The 24,689-nt window shown below is 38.2% G+C and overlaps 1 protein-coding gene across 1 annotated transcript in view; it reads left to right on the top strand.

The window, feature by feature from the left end:
• The window catches only part of LOC308551863 (amine oxidase [flavin-containing] A), a 61,137-nt gene extending 37,439 nt beyond the window's left edge, over window positions 1-23,698 (top strand). Inside the window, exons 4-15 of the mRNA XM_081126597.1 lie at window positions 1,353-1,457; window positions 2,227-2,318; window positions 5,332-5,473; window positions 8,476-8,625; window positions 8,912-9,071; window positions 9,999-10,095; window positions 13,255-13,308; window positions 17,264-17,321; window positions 18,512-18,609; window positions 20,299-20,410; window positions 20,616-20,672; window positions 20,868-23,698. Of these exons, the coding sequence (XP_080982723.1) occupies window positions 1,353-1,457; window positions 2,227-2,318; window positions 5,332-5,473; window positions 8,476-8,625; window positions 8,912-9,071; window positions 9,999-10,095; window positions 13,255-13,308; window positions 17,264-17,321; window positions 18,512-18,609; window positions 20,299-20,410; window positions 20,616-20,672; window positions 20,868-21,014 (1,272 nt within the window). The 3' untranslated portion in view covers window positions 21,015-23,698. The remainder of the gene's footprint in view (window positions 1-1,352; window positions 1,458-2,226; window positions 2,319-5,331; window positions 5,474-8,475; window positions 8,626-8,911; window positions 9,072-9,998; window positions 10,096-13,254; window positions 13,309-17,263; window positions 17,322-18,511; window positions 18,610-20,298; window positions 20,411-20,615; window positions 20,673-20,867) is intronic.
• The last annotated feature ends 991 nt before the right edge of the window (window positions 23,699-24,689 follow it).

The following is a 24,689-nucleotide window of genomic DNA, read 5'->3' as shown; positions in this document are numbered from 1 at the left end:
GAATTATAAAATATATGAGTGGAAGATTTATAAGTTTCACATTTTAAAGTTCTCTTTGAAAAGTTGGGAAGTTTAAGATGTCTCTAAACAAGCCTATCTCAACATTTCATCAACCGTATGGGAGGCCAGAAAATTTAATGTATATGAGCAAATGCTTTGGGAACAGAAAATTTCCATCCTACTATTTTCTAGCTAATATCCCCAGGATTTAATTTTCTCATTTATAAAATGGAAATATTAATAGTGCTTGCCTCTCAGCATTGGAGTAAGCATTACATTAGATAATGGATATGAAGAGCTTAGGCCAGTGCCAGGAATGGAAAAAGATCTTAATAAATATTAGTAATGATGGTGGTAATGATGATAAAGAATTTGGAGTCTCAAAAAGTATTACAGCATTACAACATAGTATTTTCAGGTAAGAAGTCAGATCACATAATCTGCTAAGGTTGTCTGAATTTTTTACTGTGGAGGAAAAAATTACTTCTTTGTCACTTACTGCTGCATATATTTTTACTCAATTGGAGTGTGTGTGCACACGTTTGCAAGAGTGCACACATGAATGCAAATGCTGTTATGTCTTTTGTCCTTGCCTTGATGGTCAGGAGTTTTGTATTAGCCCTTTTGTAACAAATCCAACACAGCTGTTCATGTTGTGCAGTGCACACAGTAGGCTTTCTACAAATATCTAATGTTTTTATTTGATAAAACATCAAAATTTCATGCAAAATTTTATTAGTAGATGTTTTGACCTTATGAAGATTCGCAAGGTGTTTTATTTTTAAAGAAAAAATGATTAAATTAGGAAATAAGGCCTTAAAAACTACCTAGATCTGTTGCTTTTGATACAGTAGGTAAGGGTGGGAAACATCTGGCCCGTGGGCCATATAGGGCCATGAAATCATTTGGTCTGGCCCTCCCAAGGCCTCACCAAAGAGAAGCAGTTCCAACCATCACATTAGGGGTGAGTTAATGAAATGTTTGACTAAATATAGCAGGCTAATTTTTAAGTTGATAATTTTGTATGGCTTTTGGATGATGTTATACATATCCAAATAGCCCTTGGCAGAAAAAAGGTTCCCTACCCCTGCTAGAGGATCATACTACTTTGAAAATGGTTTACTTAGATTGGTTGGTTTTAAGGTTTTAAAATGCTATCCTCATTTAAGGCATTATCCTTTGTTTTGTTGTTGTTTTTAATATATATATTTTTATTTTTGATAGTATTACAAATGTCCCCCCATTTTCTCCCTATTTGCCTCCCTCCACCCAGCCCCTGCCCCACCCCAGGCTTTCACTACACTATTGCCTGTGTCCATGGGCTATGCATATCCTTTGTTTTTATGTTACAGGGGAAAACTTACCCATTTCGGGGTGCCTTCCCTCCAGTCTGGAACCCCATCGCATATCTGGATTACAACAACTTGTGGCGGACAATGGATAACATGGGAAAGGAGGTAAACTCTGTGTTCAGCTTGCACAGGACCTATTTCTAAAATAACAATAGCAACTGTTTAGTATCCTTCCATGGTACAGGGAACATTGCTCTGGATAATGAAACATATCATTTCCAATACACCCAACAGCTCTGCAAAGTTGGTGGTATTTCCATTTTACAAATGAGGAAAATGAGTGCCAAGGAGTTACATAATTTCCCCAAGACCACACAGCAAGGGAACCAGGATTCAAACCCACATCCACCTAATACTAATGCTTGTGTGCTTTCCACTCTCTGCCATTGAGAATCTATGTGACTTATGTTCACCAGGTACCCTACTTATAGGTGTCTTACCCATATGTGATGCCACTTTAGTAGTAAAGAAGAGAAAGATTTTTTTTCTCCAAAGTTTTTTACTTAGTCTCAGGCTTTGTAACATCACTGTCAAATTTAAATTGGGGACTTAAAATGGGTGTTAGCTTTCAATAATAATAATTATCATCATCAAAGACCATTAATTTACATATACATATTACATATTAATTTGTTACATATTTATACATGCATTTATATATTATTATTATTCTGATAACAGCATTAAGGAATAGAATCTAAATGCTATCCATCCCAAACTTATCACTAACTATAAATATACATTGAATTGTATGCCAATCACATATTCCAACATGCACAGAGAGACCAGCTTTCAGAGGTTCTTCTTAGGGTACCTTGGCAGGGCAGTGGGAAGTAACCATCACATCTGAATATGAGCCCTTCTTTTTCTGCAGATTCCAGCTGATGCACCATGGAGTGCCCCACATGCTGAAGAATGGGACAGAATTACGATGAAAGAACTTATTGATAAAATCTGCTGGACACAGTAATCTTGACTATTTAAAATTTACTTTTAAATTCCATTCTGATTCTTTCTACCTTATCTTGAACTGCAGAATTTTTCTTTATAAGTTATTGGAAAATAGTTAAAGGGAAACCTAATGATTTTCCAGTCAGTAACAACATTGAGGGCACTTAGAGATTTCAGAGCAGGTTTGAACATAAAATGAAACTAAAACATAGGAAGAAAGTAGATGAATGAAGTAGAACTTTTTTTAATGAAAAGGTTGTGTGATTTGCAATAAAACAAGTACCAATGTTTCCAGATTATATAGCAGTCAGCTATAGAAGCAATTTGAAAAGACATTAAAGTAATTCCATATAGATACAAAAATATGAAACTGGAGGCACACTAGTATATTTTAACAAATAATATAAACTACATAATGTTTTCAATAAGAATCTGTGTTATTAGCTGAGTTACTTACAGATTATTCAGTCACCATATGGGGCTGCTATGTGATGGCACTGTACCAAGCACTGAGGAAGAGTGGTGAATTTGTTAAACAAGGCCCCTACCCTCATAGAGTTTACATTCTTCTAGCAGAATACTGGCATTACAGACAAAATTACATAATGCAAGGAGAGTGACTGTAACAGTGAACCTAAAATGTCAGAGAATAAAGGAGGTATTCTTTGATGAGGCAATCTCTAAACAGAAACCAAAAAGTTAGAGCATCAACTAAAAATAAGCTAAAGAGGATGGGAGGAAACAAGGAAAGGTCAAGGGTGTGTGGGCATGATATCTTTTAGAAATGTTTTGTAGTGGATGAAGAGACAGCAAAGATGGATAGTATAAGACAGTGTGTTTCCATGATAAGTGACAGTAAATGGGAGAAACAGGAAAGGTGGGTGATGTGTGCAGATAGTACATTTGAGGAATGAGCCACAGTAGATGGAGGGAGACATGAAAGATGGATGGTGTGTTTGAATAGTATCTTTCAAGAACAAGCCAGTTACTAGGGGTAGATAGGAATAGTGTATGGTGTGAAGGATAGTATATTCCAAGAACGAACCTCAGTGCATGAGAGGAGACAGAAAAGATGGGTGATATGGTGGGATGCCACATTCCAGGAGTGAGCAATAGTCATTGGAGAAAGACATGAAGGGTAGATAGTGTGGAGGATTGGTATCTTCCAAAATTGAGTCACAGTGGATGGTTGGAGACAGAAATGATGGATGGTATGGGAAAATGATACTTTCCAGGAATGAGCAACAGTAGATGGTGAGAGACATGAATGATGGATGGAGTAGGGGGATGGTATCTTACAGGAATAAGCCATAGGGGTTGGGGAAGACAGGAAGAGATGATGGTGTAAAAGGGTGGTATCACCCAGGAATGAGCCACAATAGATGGGGGTAGATGGTTAAGGATGAACATTGTGGGAGGATGATATCTTCTAAAAATGAACTACAGTACATGGGTTATGGGGGACAATAAGGATAGATGCATTGGTAGAATGGTATCTTCCAGGAACGAGCCTCAATTGATGGGAAGGAGACAAGAAAGATGGATGTTGTGTGCAGATGGTATCTTCCAAGAATGAATTAATGAATGGGGTAGGGGATACAGGAAGACTGGATAAAGTCATGGGAAAGTATCTTCCAGGAATGAGAGAATAGTATTTTTCTGCAATGACGGGGGTGGGAGAGAAACAGGAAGATTGTGTGATGTGAGTACAAAGTATCTTCTAAGAATAAGCCACAGTGCATAGGAAGACAGGAAGGATAGATAGTAGAGGGGATAGTATCTTTCGGGAATAAGCCATAGTGGATGGGGAGGTACAAAAAGAGAGGCTATGAAAGAGTGGTATAATCTGAGAATGCTCTGCAGTGTCTGTGCGGGGGAGATAGGAAGGATATAAGATGTAGAAGGATGGTGTCTTCCATGTATAAACCACATTTTATGGGGGTATACAAGAAGGTGAGATTCTGTGGGGGATGGTATCTTCCAGGAATGAGCCACAGTGCCTGAGGGCGACAGAAGGGATGGTGTAGAGAGGTGGTGTCTTCCAAGAGTGAGTCACAATGGATTAGGGGGAGACATAAAAGATGGGTGGCATTTGTAGATGGTATCTTCCAGGAATAAACTACAGTAGTTGGGGTATGTTGGGGGAAACATAGATGGTGTGAGGGGATGGTATCTTTCAAGAATTATACACTGTGAATGGGTGCAGACCTGAAAGGATGAATGGTGTGAAGGGTGGTATATTCCAGGAATGAGCCATAGTGAATGGTGGGAGTTATGAAGAGTGGATGGTTTGGAGAAGTTCTTTCCCAGGTGGAGAGAACAACAAACAGCTTTTATAAAAGCTGAGCAACCGTTTGATGCACAGGACGATGCCTAACAACTGAGCCACACTGACCAGGGCGCTTGCCTGGATTGTAGGTTGAAATTCCTTGAGCCACACTGACCAGGGCTTTTGCCTGGATTGTAGGTTGAATTCCCCTTGGGGATTGTGCAGGAGGCAGCTGATGGATGTTCCACTCTCACATCAGTGTTTCTCTTCCTCTCTCCCTCTCCCATCCTTTCTCTCTCTCTCTTAAAAAAATACTTCATTGGCTATAATTTAAAGAAGCTTCAAGAGTGAATATAAGACAACCAGTTAGGGATAACCATGAGAAGTCACCATGGTAACCCAGGTGATAGTCATTGGTAGCCTGGGCCAGGGTGGGGCAGTGGAGGTGGAGAATATAGTGTGGTTATTCAAATATGTGAGAACAGATATCCTTATTTACCCCTGAGTAGCATATTGATCCTTTAGAATGCACTGGGATTAGCATATTTGAAGCTAACTCATAATTTCCTAAAAACAAAGGGAAAGTTTATTTTCCCCAAGAGATAAAATATGCATTCCTCCAGAAATTGAGTTCATGAGTTGTTTTTTCAAAAGCTATAGAAATATTTTCTAACCGTACTAAATTGTGTTTTAAAACCATGATATCCTATGAAGTATATATGTATCTACCTCTGACATCTGCTCTTGTTCTGTGACCAGGACTGCTAAGCAGTTTGCGTATCTCTTTGTGAACATCAATGTGACCTCTGAGCCTCATGAGGTTTCTGCCCTATGGTTCTTGTGGTATGTGAAGCAGTGCGGTGGAACCACTCGGATATTCTCAGTTACCAATGGGGGCCAGGTATGGAGTGTCCTTTTGCAAATATAACTTAATTTGAGATTTTTGCCCTCACCCAGATCAGTGTTGTAATAATTGCTTCTGTATTTTGAACATGAATAATTAGCAGCTTGAAATGACCTCAAAAAACTGTTCCAAAAACAATTTTTTAAAATTTATTTTCCTTATTCCTGAAGATAAATTCACAGCTAATGAATGTTTCATTTTGAATTAATTTGGTTTTGAGAATTCAGTTCTTTCCTTTTAGAGGTAGGTAAAATTAAGCTATTTATGTAAGGGAGAGCTAAATTACTGAAATAACTAATTTCCAAAAATTTAGAGTACAGTTGCCCCCCATCCATGGATTTTCTCTCAGTGGTTTCAGTTATCCATAGTCAATTGCAGTCTGAAAATATTAAATGGAAAATTCCAGAAATAACCAATTCACAAGTTTAAATTGTGCAGTGTTCAGAGAAGCAAGATGAAATCTCGAATCCTCCCACTCTGGCCTGGGACATGAATTATCCCTTTGTCAAATGTCTCCACACTGTAGATGCTCCCCACCTGTTAATCACTTAGTAGCCATCTCAACTATTGTGGTATCACAATGCTTGTGTTCCAGTAACCCTTATTTTACTTAATAATAGCCCCCAAGTGCAAGAGTACTGATACTGGTAATTCAGATATGCCAAAGAGAAGTTGTAAAGTGTGTGTATGTATGTATAGAAAAAACATAATATATATTAGGTTTGGTTCTATCCATGGTTTCAGACACCCATGTGGGTCTTAGAACATATCCTGCACATATAAAGAGGGGATTACTGTACTTGTAAAATTATTGTACTTAAAGTCACTTGTGCTCTAGACATAAGGCTTTTTTGTCTCATTCTGTAACTTAGTTATTCTTTTTCATTAACTATTATAGAATGGAAGTTATTTTTCTTTCTTCTAATTTTCATATTGATTTATGGCCAGTCTTTCAATAGTAAATTCTACATTTTGGATTCTAAAGTTTAACTGCCAACTAGAATTTGCCTGGCTGCATACCACTTCCATTATGGGCTCATTTAGCTGATTGGGTGGATGCACAGCAAACCAGTAGTGAGGCCAGAATCCTAATTCTCCAATTTTTCAGCCTCTGAGATTGTTTCAAGGTTCTCCTGTTTACAAAGAAAATGGGTCTCTCTTTCCTAGGAATATTATGCCTCAGTAGGATGAGGTTTAATTAAGAAAAGTTTACTTTAAAAAAAAAAAAATCTTTCTTGATTTCAGAGAGAGGAAAGGAGAGGGAGAGAGAGAGAAACATCAATGATGAGAGTCATTGATCGGTTGCCTCCCGCACGCCCCCGGCTGGGAATCAAGCCCGCAACCCGGGCATGTGCCTTGACCGGGAATCAAACCCCAATCACCTGGATCCTAGGTTGACGTTCAACCTCTGAGCCATGCCTGGCTGGGCAAGAAAAGTTTACTTTTAACTTTGCTGTGTTCCACAGTACAAGGTGTAGAGTCTCTGCTAAGTGAATTATTCTTCTCCTTAGGAGATATCCAAAAGTCCCCAAATTGTTCTTGTATCCCCAAGAGTTATTGCTCTTTGACCCTTAGCTTTAGCAAATGCAAGACAGTTTCATTTTTTTCTTTACTTACAGGCAGAAATAACACATTACTCCTTTAAACCTATATTTTACTTTCTGGGGTATCTTGATTTATTCAGAGGAGCCAAAGTACTTCTAGCCAAATGCTGCACAACCTTTTGGAAAGCACAGTTCATATTATGATTCTCAAACAATTGTCACAATATCTTTATAAAGAACTTATATATTTACTCTTTAATACTTTAATTCAACCAATGCTAGACATGGAGGGGTAGACAGTGAACAAGCTGAAAATAGTCCATGGTCTTTTCATTTCCACTATACTAAAATTCAAAGTAAGTCTTAGAAAACAGAGGTCAAATTCGAAATTAAATGGTGTCAGTTTCTTGAGGAAATACAGATCATGAACTTAGGTCTGAACTACTATGGGCATATTTTTATAAAGAACTTTAGTGGTGTCATTAGAACAATAGCTAGTTATAGAAGCTGAAAAATCACTGTGTGGCTGCTCATGCAAGGTTTTCTAGAGGAGCATGATTGAAGTACCTAACTGTCAAATGTTGGGCTGTGCTTCAGTCTACCTACATGTATTTCTAACCATTCAGAGAATCTTCTGCAACAGGCTAAGTATATGCCTGTTTCTTACAAAATGCATTGTATTAGGGACTTACCTTTTGAGATCAAGCTGGAACCATTTCCAAGGTAGGTATAGCAGATTTCAGTGGGGCAGAGCACTCATGGTCTTATAGGGCTCTTCAAGAGAACTATTTAACAATGTCTGGAGAAATAAGCAGGTGCTTAGTTTTCACCCTTCTGCCCCCACACGGAAACTTTTAGACATTTTGCAAAAACTTACTCAATATCTGAGATTTAAATGCTTAGAACATCATTGGGTGATGGTTAGATGATTTACAAGAGCATCTTGAGCCTGTTCGTTTAGAAAACATTTTAATCTGCCTGGACAACCCTTGGCTAGGGCTTTGAGAAGCCAAGGGAAGTTAGAAACTGTATCCTCATTTCAATAAAACTAGAAAACATAATTAATTTTTACAAAAAGAAACCATATCCCTTGGGAGAAGCACAGCACCAGCCCTTTCCCAGGGTTCCCTCCATACACTGAACTCTTGGGCATTTGAAGCCCACAGACTTGCTGATATTTGCATTCAGTCAAGGGACCACTGGTATAGGAGGACATTTATTTCGATTCTGTGACTTTATAAACTAGTATCTGCTTTTCATTGCCAGAAACTGCAGAGCATGATAATTGAGGTCTCTTGGTAGACTTTGCTTCTGACCTAATGAGTTCTTCCAACAGTTAGGTGTACAGAGGGTGGAGGTATGGCCTCTGACATTCTGGAGGTTTTCTAAGCAGTAGCAAATACTATATTCCTTTCTTGGGCTTCTATAATATTTCCTGCCTGCCTTCTCCTATAGGAACGGAAGTTCGTAGGTGGATCTGGTCAAGTGAGTGAACTGATAATGCGCCGCCTCGGGGACAGAGTGAAACTAAGTCAACCTGTTACCTGTGTTGACCAGTCAGGTGACAACATCATCATAAAGACATTGAATCATGACGTTTATGAGGTAATTGAGTCTCGTCAAAAGGAGCATATATTAAATAGGCCTTGTGTCTTCTGTAGCTTCTAACCAAATATAATCCAAGCAGTGCCGTAATTAATGCTGGCATGTTTCCAACTCATTCTTCCAAATGACCAGCCTTGGTTGACCTGTCTTGTTTTTTGACTCATTGTGGCCTCATTTCATATGGTGTTACTGCTCAGTGTCACTCAAAATTATATATATTATGTTTCACACCCTTCAAACATTCTGACTCACGTTTGAGGTGGTATTCTGTGTTTGTGTCTTTTAGTGCAAATATGTAATTAGTGCCATCCCTCCAACTCTGACGGCCAAGATTCACTTTAATCCAGAGCTGCCATCTGAGAGAAACCAGTTAGTGCAACGTCTTCCAATGGGAGCTATCATTAAGTGTATGATGTATTACAAGGAAGCCTTTTGGAAGAAGAAGGGTAGGCTGCATTTATTCATGTTTAAATTGAATTGAGTGAAGGAACTGCACATTTTTTTAGGAACATTATACTAGACACTGAATAGACATAAAGGTAAGTGGTTTCAAATTGGTAGAGAAAGGAGCAGAAATCTCAGTCTGTTCATTTCCTATATCCCCTCTTAACACAAAATGACCCTAAGAACACTTGCGGGCAGTGAAAGGGAAGGAAGAGATCCCACTAGTTGCAAGGCCACCATTACCCTGGCTCCTGGCATATGTCCTCCCACTTAGTCTTCATGAGTAGAGACAGACAAAGAGGCAACATGGACAGAGCACTGCCCTGAATTCACACATTCCTGGGCTTCACTTGCTTACTAGCTGTGTGGCCTGTGGTGTGATACTTCACTCCTCTCAGTATCAGTCTCTTTGTGTAAAATGGTAACAATGAAACCTACTTCAGGTTATTGTGAGGATTAAATAAGGCAAGATCTGGGCAGATCTGGTGACTATTGTTGATAAGCTTTCTGCTCATACTCAGAGGATTCTTTCCTGCCACTTCTTCCATGAGTTCATAGGGGTAATTCTCTCTAACACACCCCCTCTTTCCCTACGTATTCCAAGGCTCCAAGATCATCTTAAAATTTTAGTCATGCATTTGTCATACATGACCTTTATGTTAAGGTCATCAAGATGGATCATTTTTCATGTACCTGGGTGAACAGACATCTTGTATAGTCAAGTGTGTGTATTTGATAGGAAATAGATTCTAAGGTTGGGGCAAAGACCAATAGTTTAAGCTTTGTCATTCCCTTAGCTATACACACACACACACACACACACACACATACACACAGAGAGCGAGTGAGAGAGAGAGAAAGAGGGAAATTTTCCTCTAAATCTCTGATGAGGTCAGTTTCAATATCCTATTGGTTTTCTTCTGGTTAAGACTACTGTGGTTGTATGATCATCCAAGATGAGGAGGCTCCCATTTCGATAACCCTGGATGACACCAAGCCAGATGGATCACTGCCTGCTATCATGGGGTAAGTTAGAGTTGGGTGATCGGCATTTTCCAAATGGTGTTGGTGTATTGGTGTGTACACTGGGAGACCATAGTGTTCTGGAATCAAGCTCAAGCAATGATAAATAACCCTATAGAAATATATCATGTTTCCACGTATTAAAATATTAGAGTAATATTTTGTACTTAGCACAAGAACACTGGAAAGCTTTACTAAAATTGACACCATTTGAATTTGTGCCCATATATTTTTTCCTCCATGAACTTATATCTTGAGGATAGTGAAAGAAGCAACTAAATAGGTGGTGTGGTAGACAACTCTGCCTAGAGTCAGAGTATCCACAACCATTCTGGAATGAGAACTATTTTATCCTGTAAAATCTTCCAAAGTTAGGGTTTCTAGGACTTATCATTTTCTCCATTCCAAACATTGCTACATAGGAAATGTTAATATGTTCATTGTTTCCCTGGGATATAAGACTGATGACCAATTAGGAAGTGTACTTTGAAGCAGAGCTAGGCCTCAAGTAAATGGCAGTTTTTCTAGTAGGTCACTCCATGGCTGTCCTTCACCAGGGATGGTCCAGGGAGAAGCTCTGTGCCTGGAAGAGGAGAGCTCTTCTCCTCCCAATTCCACACACAGCTGCTCTGCCCTTAGAGAACTAGGAGTCCAGAGAGGGAACGAGGCTCCCACAGATTACTAAGGAGTGCCACAGCCTCCCAGTTGCCATGTCTTTTAGCCCTCCTCAAAGCTATACAAACAAAAGGGCTATTTATTCTACCACATGACAACAAAAGAGCACAGCATATATAGCAGTCAAGTGACTTTTAGGGACCAGTGATTTTTCCCTTTCCCCCTGAGAGAATTGAACTCATACTTATTGCATCTTTGGAGGGAAATTACGAAAACAAAAGGACCAGATCATGACCCAAGGGACTTAGAAAACAGGCTGGGCTACCAGACTGCCAACAGAGCATTTTGTAACCACTTCTCTGGCTGTAAAATATAAAAAACAACATCGGCCTCCTTGGGAAGGGCAAGTACTCACAACATAATAGCCACAGTAACAATACATCCTCCTCATCTCTAACCACCGTGGGCAGGAAAGGATACAGATTGTGCAGTTTGGCATCACCTTCTATATGCCAAAGGAGAGCAGGAGGTCAACATAGAGATTTTAGAAGACTCAATCAAGATCAGTCCACTTGTTGATGGAAGAACATAGATGTTCTTCTTGCCCTGGGATTTAGATATTGTAGCATCTGCCCTTCTTGGCTTTCTTCATGCTTTATTAACAATGACACGTGTGGCAGAAACTTTCCATAAAGCAATGGGGTTATTTATGCAGTTTCTAAAATGTTTTATCTGGATAATTTCATCCACCCTGTTCTTGCCTTGAAACTATATTGCCTCCACCCTGCCCTTTGCTCTGGGCAAGGAAAACCTTGACGATAGGAGTATTAATTGCCCAGTACTGCATTTGTGATAATTAGTGCCTTTTGGAAGCTAGAAAGGAACTTGTACTTTTGAGTTGTGAAATGTTCCCAACCCAAAGCCAGGGTGTTTGATTTCCTCAATAAAACACCAAAAAAAACCTAAAGGACAGTTGTTCATATTAAAGTAGATCTAAGAGGTTATTTCATTCTCAACTTGAGATTCGACAGAAAGAGCCAACACTAACTGCCCTTTAGAAAAGGAACTGTAAAAAGCACCCAAGATCTAAAGAGGTTTTCAGCTAAATTATTTAATCTTTCATCAGATAATTGATTTTCATTGAAATAATTACTTAGTCTAAAACGACTGATTCTTGATAAACTTAAAATTTAACTAAAATCATTATTAGCAAGCCATAACATAAGGTGTTAAGCAAAATTATGATCATATCCCATGAAGTACAATAGTTCAAATTTCTTAAACAGTCTACAACTTTCTCTGAAATACCATTCTCTGGATTAACACAGATATATTTTTGTGTCTTTATTTCCCAGAATGATCTCAAATAACAGCTCTAAAGGAACTGCCAATCAAACTGAGAAACAATTTAATTTGGGGGTGAGAGAGAGGACAAAATACATGTTTTTAGACCTTGCATTTTCAGTCCTGATTTACTTGTCTTTTTTGTCTAGTACCAAAAAAAAAATACAATTTTTAAACTTTTTTAAATGGAGATATAACCTAGTTGAACCTTAGCTCATTAGAATTTTTTTAAAAAATATATTTTCTAGTAATAGTATAATATAACTAAGGACTTTTTGTCACATTTAATTTTTTTAAATATACATGGTATTAGTAATATCAGTATAAAAAAAGAATGTATTTGCTTAAAGGGAAGCAGACAGATTATAACTTAATTTTACTAAATTACTAAATTTGAGGAATGTGCTAGGCAAGTTTCCCAAGAAGTCAACTCAGAGACGGAGATTTGGGTGCAGGAGGTTTGTTGGGAAGTGCTCTGGGGATCACTACCTGTGGGGAAGGCAAAAATTTAGGATTAGGGAGAGAGAGAGATTGGTTTCTAATGTTGATCCTATGGAGGCCTGACATCCCACAGTGAGCTATGGAGCTGAATGATCCTTCAAAGGCATCCTGCACTGAGGCAAGAGAGTGGGCCTTGGTACCCCACTGCACTCCTGAGCTAGTCATTCTGGGGAGGGGCAGGGGATCTTGAGGCAGTCAGTTTTCTGCTGCAGAGTGTAATTGCTGGAGAAAGGTTCAATTGTGAGCTGTAGGTAATGAGTGGTTGGTCCTGAAGAGGAATATGGGTGGCTTACTATGGCATCCAGTACAAACACTTATTTATATTTGTTTTTACAGCTTTTATCAAGTATTTTACAGAAGGCAATAGTCATTACCAGGATAATCATTTTATGCAACATTAATTTTTTCTGACATTTGATTTCTTACTATATGACAAAAACTGTGCCAAATTTTTGGGGTAAAATATTGAATAAGATGCCACCTGTCATTTAGAAGCCCACAACTTAGCAAGGGTTTTGGATACAGAGGCAGACTAAAGGCAGGCTAAAGATGACATTTTTTCTAATAGAGGTAAATATTGAGAGGATGTGAGAGATTTCATTAGTGCTGAGTAGGTGGAGGCAAGAACACTTCAAAAAGAAGAGGCAACTCTTAAGATAAACCATTGTCACCTAATAGTTGAAATGTAACCTCTCTTTCCAGCTTCATTCTTGCTCGAAAAGCTATCCACCTAACTAAACTCCAAAAAGACCAAAGGTAAGAATTTATTTCTGAAATACATGCAGCAGGTTAGCTTTATATTGTGCTTGTTACACTAATAATATAATAGCATTATGAAAAACACAATAATTCACTAATATTCTTGAAATCTTAATAAGTCAACCTTTTGTATTTTGCTACAGCCCCTTGACAGTACTTACCCATAAGCATATATTAATTTAATTTTACATATTTGTTTTTATTTTATAGTGGTTGAGAGGTCAGTGTTTCTGTGTAAGATGAATGGAGAAAAGTCATAAAGGTGTTAGCTGTGAAAAAAGTTTTAGACTCAGTCCAAATCACCTTGCAAGATCATTATCCCTTTACTAAGGTTCTCTGACATGCACTGTTCCCTTCTCCCAAAAGCTTCCTAGCATAAAATAATTTAAAGACAACAGCCTTTTCCTTATTTCTCCTTTTCTCTTTTTCCACATTATTGTATTTTTGTTTTGTTTTGTTTTGCCTTGGAAGCATTTGTTCAAATAAAATTATATCTGGATACAGTCATTTGACTGTTGGGGAGCTACCTCTGGGAATTGCTAGCTTTTGAAGAGGACCAATACACACATCAATGTATACTTCTCTCTGCATTTAATTTAAACATTAAACAGCAAATCTACTAGCAGCCCTTGCTTTGAGAATTACTTGGATGACCATGGAAGTCAGGGAAAGGCTGCAGAAGTACCCACATTTGCACATGGATTAGTTTATTTGAGCTACCATGAGATTTGATGTCAGGAAGGGGAACTACTTTAGTGTTCACCTACTCACTTGATAGAAGAAGAATTGTGGATTTAGTGATGGGGAATGATTTGGCCAAGGCTCCGCATCTAGCTTATCACAAAGTCAGGAATAGCATCTAATGCATACTTTCTTTCATTATGCCACACTAAGCTTGACATTTTCTTTTGGATTTCCTGCTTCCCCTCCTTGTTAATAATAAAATAAATACCAGCCTGGGTGTAGACATTTGGTTATAATTCCAAATGGTATCTGAACTTCTCAAAAGTTTTTATATGACAAAACCTTTAGAAGTCTGAACCGTTGACTGGAGCAACAGTCCCCAGAACTGACTGCATCAAAATCTTCCATAGAATGTTTGATGTGGTGTGCATACACACATACACACACACACTGGAATATTACACAGCAATAAAAAAGAATGAAATCTTGCCATTTGTGACGACATGAATGGACCTAAAGGGTATTACACTAAGTGAAATAAGTCAGACAGATAAAGACAAATATCACATGGTTTTGCTTATATGTGGAATCTAAAACAAATAAACAAACCCAAAACCAAACAGACTCATATGAGCAGAGACCAAAGGAATGGTTTCCAGAGGGAAGGGGTATAGAGGTAAGGGTACCTCTATAAAGAGGAAGGGGAATATAGTCAATAATATTGGGATAAGTTTACATGGTGACAGATGATTACTAGAATTAGTGGAGTGATCACATTATAAGGTATAAAAATGTCAAATCACTGCACTGTACACCTGAAATGGATGTAACCAATATAAGATTGTATAACAACTATACTTAAATTTTTTAAAAAGAATGTTTGGAAAATATCTTTTTCTGAGGCTGATAGTTTAAAATTCGGTACGTTAGGGGTGGGGCCTGAGTATTTATATTATTTAACAAACTTTTCAAGTGATTGTGATGAGCAGTCAGGTTTAGAAACCAGTCGGTAAATTCAGCTACAAAATGATTTACACAGTGACTTTTTCTGGCCATCATTAAAATATGTTCTATCATTTTTAGAGCCCAACTAATCAGTCAGTGCATTGCTCCAACATCCTTGTATTACGTACTTTTCCAATTTTTTTTTTTTTAATTTTAACAGGAAAAAGGAATGGGGAAGATCATTTTCTGATATATTTGTATGAACTCATTCTTGATTTAACTAATAATATGAAATATAATAAATAATGACTTATATTTCTATTATAACTGGTTTATCATTCATGAATGAAAAAATGTCTGCAATGTAGGTTGATTAGATTTTGAGTTTTACTCTCTTTTAATAAATATTTTATTATATGTCTTGAAAATAAGTTAAACCTCATTAAGCTTTTCAGAATGATTGTCAAAACTTTTGCTTTTTAATTGACTCAGAATGCTAGCATTATTCCTTGTAACCTCATGTCAAGTAGGTAAGTATCAACCCTCTCTATCTATATCATAGAGAGTACCATTCTAGGCTGAGGAATGATTTTGTTTCAATAAATTTTTATTGAGCTCTTACTACAGGTGGAATGCTCAGCAGAGTTGAGCCTCAGCCTTGTCATTAATTAGCTGAATGATGTGGAACAACTCTCTTCAACACACTGAGCCGCGACCTTCTTATCTCTGAATGAGGAGCTTGTATTAGGCAGAGAAAGGAGGACAGTAGTTTTGAGAATTCTTCCAGTTCTGCCTTTCCTGTATGGTTATTGATCTGTAGTATAAACAGCTCCTTGAAGGGAAAACAAACTTTTTCTGTCTGTACTGGAACTCAAATAGCCACCTAATGTTGCGTGACATCACCTCAGGAGTGGCATTTGTCTCTCCCTTAAAACCTTCTGTGGTAAAATGGTGGCAATAAATACTGTTTATAATTCTTTCTCCTCCTTCTCCTGCCTTAACACTATATCCACAAGCTGGAAGTTCTGAGAGTTATATAAATGGTGCAAACATGAGCATTCAGATAAATTTATAAGGTTAAATTTTGTCCAATATTATTTAGAGACACTGGGGACATGTTTTAAAAATATTTTCTAAAGTAACTGGCAACATAAAATTGTCATCTTTTAAAATCTGTTTTATTACTAGTAAGTATAGCCTCTCCTTCCCTCCCTCCCCTGCTCCTCCTATTTTTGGCCATTTGTCTCTTTAGCTTTTAATGCTTACCTTACAGATTTGAATTAAGCCCTTCACCACATTTTTAGCAACTCTTTTTCCTGTTGCTTGTTATCTTATAACAAATATTTTGGAGCAATTTCAATATTTAAACTATATAAAGACTAAAGAAGGCAAATACCAAAAGTATATAACTGCATAGTGTGAACCCATTCCAACAAATCCTGAAATAGAACCATTCATTTCTAAAATGGACGAGTTTAGTAAATTAGAACTTTTAAATTTCACCAGGAGTGTTTGTGAGTTCCAAATCTATCTCTTCCAATAAGTGCTTAGATAAACTAGTCTATTGATTTTTGTGGCATTTATTTATTGGGATGATATTAGTAGATTATATAGGTTTCAGGGATACAATTCTATAATACATCATCCATATATTGTATTGTGTGTTGGTGTTCTGTGCTAGTCATTTGCATAAGGAATTATGAGGATAGCCAAAGTTGTGTTTGAGGTAACTTCACATCATGCCCACTCCCCAGATGCCCTTTGGAGTCCTGTGTTCACAAACCATTCTCTCAAGTGACAGACTACTAGACTGGAATGACCATAAGTCTCTCCTGGTCTAGCATATTTTATGTTATGCTTAAAAGATTAAATGAGCTTTATATGTTTGTAGTGCCTGTAAAATATAAATATACGATAGTTAAAAGACACCATCATACATACTACACACTTTTAATAAGAATTATTCTAGAAATCTACAGGAAAGTGACTTAGAATCAATTTTTAAAATGACTGAATTTAACTGAAAATTATGTTTCTCATTTTAATCTTCAATAAATATGGTATTGGGTAATGAAAGAGAAGCAAACATGTAAAAAAGAAAACAAATGCTGTTGAATCTTCAAATCAAATAACTGTATTGAAGCATAGTTCATTGGAGTGCAGGGATTCATGGAACTGTTCATTTTGTGTAGTTACAGAAGGTGATTGATTTTAATGTTTCCTTGATTAATCTGGTTCATTGGCAAGAGTCCTGGAACTCACCGCATTTATTCTATACTCATCAGCTATTATTTCCTTAATATTTTTTGGTTATTTTTTATAGAAAGAAAATAATCTGTGAGTTGTACTCCAAAGTACTGGGATCTGAAGAAGCTTTACAAGTAAGAATGCCCAGCTTTAATATATGGCAGATTCTGCTCTATTTGCTGTAAATGATAAAGCAAAGCAGATTCTAGTTTTCTGACAATCTTATGAAAAGAGTATAAAGGGATATGCTTACTGGAAGATTAACTTCAGCAATCACAGAAGGCCATTAAAAGCTGCTGTCAGGTGCAAGAAATTTCTGATACAGTGGTTCCTTGGGCTGTTTAAATGTTCATTGAATAACTGGCAGCCACTTGTAGTCAGAGCCTAGAGCTGCAGGTATTATCTCCCTGGTGGATGAGATCAGTTCCCAGAACCAAGGGCCTGCCTTCCTGTCAAAATCAGCTGACTGCTGTGAAATAAAATCCCAGATATATCATCATTTGTTGTGAAGGCACTGCAGTATATACTTGACAGTATAACTGAATCTAAACTCTCTGCCCAGGTCAAAGTCATACTAATTTATTTTTCCATTTGTAGACTCAATTCATAGCTCATTTAGGAATTTCAGTGCTTTCAATCCACCACTGAAAGTAATTATGAGAATGAAATGATTTCGCAAGATCCTACCAGATAGCTTAGCACTCTTTTAGGGGATTATCTCTGAACTATTCAAAAATAAATTTGCAGAATGTTTTAGGGAAATCAGAGAAGGTTCTCTCATGTCCCTTGAGAAACATCTTAATCTTTAATTCTCCCCTTTTTATCAGAATTCCTATCATTCACTTTCCTAGCTTAGACCAGTGGTCTAAAAAAGTCTTTCTTAGACACTACTTATCTTCTACCTCCTCCATTCCACCCTTTTTTTCAGCAATAATGTGTTGGTAGATGAGGAAGTAAAGTCTGTTACTTAGAGAATTCAGAGATTTGACCAGACCTTTCCAGAACCTGATTATTGATGGGTATCGTGTAGACTTAGGCCTAAAGAGTTCAGAATCTGCCTGCAGATGCCCTGTGTCCAGATATTAGAATACTTCATATCTCCCCTAGTCAAGAGGTTGAGAAACTCAAAGTATACATAATAACTCACAAAAGACAGTTACTTGGCTCTGTCATGTTTCTCCTTAAATGTGCTAGAAAAACAGGTCTACCTTTTTAAAAAAGTGTAAACATTTTGTTAAAGTAAAATACACAAGATCCTTCATTGTTGACCAGTAGAATTTCAGCTTTGTCTTTCCTTTGGAATGTTCTCCCTGTTGAACTTCAGCCAGTGCATTATGAAGAAAAGAACTGGTGCGAAGAACAGTACTCCGGGGGCTGTTACACCGCCTACTTTCCTCCTGGCATCATGACTCAATATGGAAGGTACTACCCAGACACTATACCAAATGATACAAGACATGCACCAAACTTACAATATAAGCAAAGTTCAATGGGGATTTTAGAACTAGTAGTCAGCATTCCTGTTTCTAATGTGTTAAGTAGTCAGTTTGTATATTTCTGTATGTCATAGGAAAATGTTGGTACATAGAACGATAGCTGTCAGCACATAGAACAATAGCAGAACACTGGTGAGGATTTCAGATGTCAGCAGTACAACTGAGAATTCTGCAAGCTGCAGTGTTCTCCAAGGGGCCTTTTTGAGCTCAGTTAGACATTAAGTCTGACACAACTACTTCTAGGCTTCTGGGCACCAGCCTACATAGAAAGACATGGGCTAAACATGTCTTGCCAGCAGAGCAGTATCATATATTCATCTTCAGAGGGAGGCATCCCCACTCTATGCAGCTAAGATGTGAGGAGGTGACAACCACACGGGGGGGGGTCCATCTTGGCTTAGAAGCCCAATAGGACCCATTGTCTCTTGTAACAGCCTCAGAAGCATAGTATCCAGGGTCCCTGCAAAGGACATGCCCAGTCACAAGAGGCACCACACTCAGTGAAGCCCAGAGTGATAGCCTCCTACTAGGTATTTACAATTCATGCCAGTCTTTCCAGCACAGATGCAATTTACCATTGTGGGGCTGGGGGAGACATTTTTAGCATAAGCAGTATTGCATGGAACATTGATGGCCTTATACCTTCTCAGGTTTCCAAAGAAACAGAGTTAGAGAGTTAGATGAAGGTCACATTTGTCAATGAAAGAAGAAAAATTTATTAATTCTTTCTTTACATGCTATTTTTGTTTATTTGGGTTTTTTATTAATTGAATCAAATACCCCTTGTTAATGATAGCAGTACTGATTAACTGAAGTAGTTCTGAAGTCAAAGTAGATGTCTATAAGATGAGACTAGAATCGGGAATAGATGAAGCCAAAGATTCCTGAACTGGAAAAAGGCATGACAGTGGGTTGAGGTAGAGATGTGCAGTTTAGGAGATTTTATAAATGGCTGTAGACATGGTAGGAGTCAAAGCCAACAAAGTAAGAGAGGACAGTTGCCCATTCAGCCCAGCCCTTCTGTGGTTCTCTTCGCAAGACCTCTTTGTAAGAGAATGTCCCCCTGCCCTCAGCCAGTCTCCAGATAAATTCATGGATGCTAACTGTAGAGAGGTTGTTTTTTAACGAGACAGACATATAATCCCTCAAGAATTGTTTTGCCAGAAGTCATTTAATCTCCCTGTCTTCCCACTCACCACTACAGTTCCTCCTGACAACCCAGGAGTGCCTGCATGGCTGGGGTCTGCAATCAGATGTGATCTCATGCATAATGCACTCCTTTGGAAAGACAGTGTAGGGAGCAGAATGGACTAAAAACAGGAAACATACAGCAAATAAATCTGACGGTGGATTTAATGCATGCTCTTATATTCCAATTACCGATGCCTTTACCGATTGATGATCCGACAGCCTGATCCTCTCTGGTTTGAAAGTTCAGACCCTTGCATGCAAGTCCAGGAAACAAGGAGGAGCCTTTCACCTTTGGCTGAGTCGCATGGAAGTTTTTAAAACAATTTGAGTTACCCTGTCTTCTCTGGGTTAAATGAGGGCAGCAATTAACTCATTAATCCTCAGTGCCTTCTCAGGTAACTGTGTGACCTCTGTTTCCTTGAAGGGTGATTCGTGAACCAGTAGGCAGGATTTATTTTGCTGGAACGGAGACAGCCACACATTGGAGCGGATACATGGAAGGAGCTGTTGAAGCTGGAGAGCGAGCAGCTAGATCGGTAAGGGAGAAACACAAGTCACCCTCCCTCTTCAGTCCAGCAGTGGTTTTGGTATCTGGCATTTCTAGATCTTGACACTGATAATTCTGTATGTCTAGTTCTCTGCCCCTTATTGCACTCAGAGGACTCACCTGTGTCCAGCGGGGCAGGAATCTGTCAAGACTACAGAACCTCATTTCACAGTACCATTGCCTCTTTCTTTCAGATTTTGAATGCTCTGGGGAAGGTGACAAAGCAAGACATTGAAGAGCCTGAATCGGAGGTAATTGTGGCAACTACTTCTTCTTAGACCAGTAAAACCAGACATGAAAAACTCATATCTTTCATCTTCTAGCCTCTGGTGTAATTGTAGGTGCCACTCTCCAAGGCATATTCATGCACTGATTTTACAGATATGTTTCGCCCCTCCTTGTCAGTGCAGGAATCTTCTGCTAATGATCTGTGTTCAATCATCTAGGATGTTCCAGCTACTGAAATCACGCACACCTTCTGGGAAAGAAACCTCCCTTCCGTTCCAGGCTTGATGAAGATTGTTGGATTTTCCACATCAGTAACTGCCCTGTGTTTTCTGGCATATAAGTTTAGGCTGCTAGAACGACCCTAAAGTATGCTCCCTGCTTACTCTTTTCCATTACCATCAGAAGGAAAAATGTTGACAAATTAATGGCTGTGTCTCATTAGACTATTGTTAAGTGCACTGGATATAACCCCTTATTTAGTCTGTGTTAAAGTAAAAACAACTCACAGAATCACTTCATTAAAATCAGTAAAGAGCATGTTCTGTCTTATTTGTCTGTGTAGACTAATTCCTGTTGATTGGTGGAATAAAACTTTGTGATCAGTTTCTTAATTTCAAGTTAAAGTGCCCTTCAGAAACAACTTCTATGTCCTGTTTTTCTCCCCTTTAACATAAAATGCCTGATGATTGCAGAAATGAAGCGTTTAACTTTTTGTAGAGGTTGAATAGGTGAAGGTCCAGCTTGTGACTGATCTTTTCAGTCTTTAGGAAATGGTGAGGTGTAGGTTCCAGAGTCCAGGGACTCACAGATTCCTGAGGTAAGCAGCTCCCACTTTGGATGAGGGAATAGTACATGAAAGCAGTGGAGGTAGACCAGACCAGTGGGTGGGGGAATACATTTTGTAGGTAGTTGCCTCAGTTATCTCCTGACCACTTCTAATTCCTGCAGTTTCTAGACATGTAGTCTCAGTATTAGCTTGCCTGTATACTTTCTCATTTTGTTTCTTAAAGAGGACAGTGTTTTCCAAGGCATAATGATTAAATTGACTTTCTGTGACTTTTGTGCAGCTCCCCAGCAGAGCAGAGTGAACTAGTGCCAGGACTCTCCCCATGAGGCCTCCCTGACTAGCTCTACATGAAGCATCATCTCTTCTTCCTGGAAGATGGCTAGACATAACTTCATTCATCATTGATGATAACATTCTCTACCAATTTCAGTAAAGCAGTATTTTCATTTTTTTTAGGTAGACCCTGGCTGTCTGAAAGCTCCTAGTGGCATATATTTTTTCCTTTTTTCCTATGACCATAGTAGAATTGGACAGATCTGTTAACTTAAATATGTCTTCAACATAGTTACCTTAGAGTAAATGTTAACATACCAATTTCTCTCAAATAACTGAAATAGACATTAAAAATTTCTTATTTGTTGAGACTATCAGATAAAGCAAGGGAATTAGGGCTCTATATTATAAATTCACTTGCCTTAGTTATTAAGATTTATAAAAGACATGAAATTGAGTGATTTCACATATGAAGACTAAGTTCTCTAAGGAGTAATGTGGACCCAGAACAGTGCCCACCTCATGTCTTTCCCATTTTAAAAACCATCGGACTTTTAAAGCTTCTTCCAAAGGTTTCAGCCACAAAACACTTCATTTCTTAATATAAATATCTAAGGGAAATATCAACACAGATGTGATCAAATAAAGCAGTTGAGAAGATTCAGTGGACTCAGGTACATAGGTGGTGGATAGACAGTAACACCCTATCAGGCAACATAAATGAATGAACATTTCATTTGAAATGAAGCTTCTAGCTAGCTGAAACTTACTCTTTTATATGCCAACAGTTTTAAGTAAAATTTTTCAAGAACATGCTTCTACACATTATTAAACAAGCTAGACTCAAATTAATTTTATTTATCAGGTCACTTATTCTATGCTCAATTATTTTATGCTTTTATAATAGTTGATACCATTGTGTTTGACTCTCTACAAAATATCACAATTGTTTTACAGCTATTCAGTCCACTGCTTCTTCTGTCTTCTCCCATATTCAGCATTTCATTTCATATCCTAGTTATCTCCTAACACCCCTTAACATAATCTGTTTTATTTATTGAATGAGAATTAAAGGTTGCCAAAGGAAACCAATCCATTTATTACATAATTAACCTTATCATAAATTCAAAATTAAGTCGTGACCCTGGTGTAAGGATTTTAGGTATTTGTTTTGCCTATCCTAAGAGCAAAGAGCAAGATTTTTTACCTTTACCTTTCATTTGAAAATTGTTTTAGCTAACTTAGGAGTTTTGGCAATGTCTTGAGTACTCTGATACATAAGGAGGTACCACATATACCAAACGGCTTAGAGAAATCACATCCCTGATCTATTTCAGTTGTTTCTGTTCACTTACTGATTAACTTGGTTCTGATACACCTTATGGGAAAAACTTAACTGGCAAGTTTAAACAGTAATCAGGTTGATAGCATATCCAATTCTTGAATGTTGAAGAACTCCTGAGTGTGCAATTGCCCTCTTCTTAAACTTCTTAGAAAAGCCCTATTAAGCTACAGATTATCAAAATAGATGTCAGTCCAGATGTATATAAACATGAAATCAGAGCTGAGAACTCCCACCTTATATGAGATTGTTCAACACCAAGATATCATAAGTCTTTTCTCCAGTCCACAGAAACGAGTCAGTTTAAGTAGCTGATAGAGTGTCACCCTTTTAAAGTGTCTGCTTCACACTTCTGAAGGCTGAGTTGGCCTTGTTCCTTTGTAACATAAAAAATTAGATTTTAAAAGGTATCCTTTTTGTCACAACCAATAAATACAGACTTATACTACACTGAAGAAAAAATATTGCAGGACTGTGAACTACTTTTAGTTTGATTGTGAACTTGGTGCCTAATGTTCTGTCTGAAATGTGCCCCATTGCTACATGTAGGAGTATACATATGTGTTTGTTTTGCAATTGAAGTACACTTTTGCCTGTGTGGCACTGTTTTGTTTGTTAATAAAGTGCACTACCACCCCTGACTCAGACCTGGCTTCTCTATATAGTTTATTGTCCCAAGGTTAGATGGCTTCTTATAGCAGGTCACAATGAGGCTTTGTTTATGGATGATGGGTTTAAAAAGCCACTTTGTATTGATTCCAAATTCTCAGTTTGGTTTGACTCTCATGTTTTATCAGGGTTTCCTGGGAGCTGATTAAATGCTCAAATATTGTCTGCCTGGGGTATCATCAGTCAGTGTAGAGTCTGATTGAAGCTTTCTCACCTAATTAACTTGTAATACCTTGAGCAAATCACTTTGGTTCTCTGCCTCAGTCTCCCCATCTGGAAAAGGGTGGGTTGTACTTGATGGCTTCTAAGGATTCTTTTAATGGCAGCATTATGTGATTTATGCATTTTTTGCCAGCACTCTATGTTTGCTTATCAGTATAGCAGGAGCAAGTCATTCTGCCTTTCTGCATCTTGTCACTCCTTTGTCTTAGGTTAAGTTTCCAGGAAACAGACTGAGATGCAGAGTCAGGACAGAAAGTTTATTGGAATAGTTCTCAGGAAATAGAAGTACATTGGTGAGGAAGGCAGAATTGGGCAGGAGTTTACCTTCCAAACAGTTGCAACTGAGGCCTCAGTAGATCCTAAGGGGGAGCTGGGAAGGCTTTTCAGAATTATCCCCCATTGAGGCAAGGGAGTCTGGCTTCTGCATCTCTTCATTAGCTGTCTCTGGGAGGAGGAGCTACTTTGGGTGAGGAACTGCAGCTGTGAATTGAGATCAGCTTGCATTCCCAGCAACTGGGAGACTCAGGGAGGGGCACTCACAACATCCACTTTACTCCCTCCAAAAATATATGTTGCCTTTTGTCATCTAAAATACGTTGTGGGTTGCCTGGCCAGGCGTGGCTCAGCGGTTGAGGGTTGACCTAGGATCCAGGCTATTGGGATTCGATTCCCAGTCAGGGAACATGCCCGGGTTGTGGGCTTGATCCCCAGTCAAGGGCTTGCAGGAGGCACCCGATCAATGACTCT

Source organism: Miniopterus schreibersii, assembly GCF_964146895.1.
Source record: "Miniopterus schreibersii genome assembly, chromosome: X".
In the NCBI taxonomy this organism is placed as follows: Eukaryota; Metazoa; Chordata; class Mammalia; order Chiroptera; family Miniopteridae; genus Miniopterus; species Miniopterus schreibersii.
Note: the sequence above shows the minus strand (reverse complement) of the source record. Positions and strands in the feature narration are given on the sequence as shown.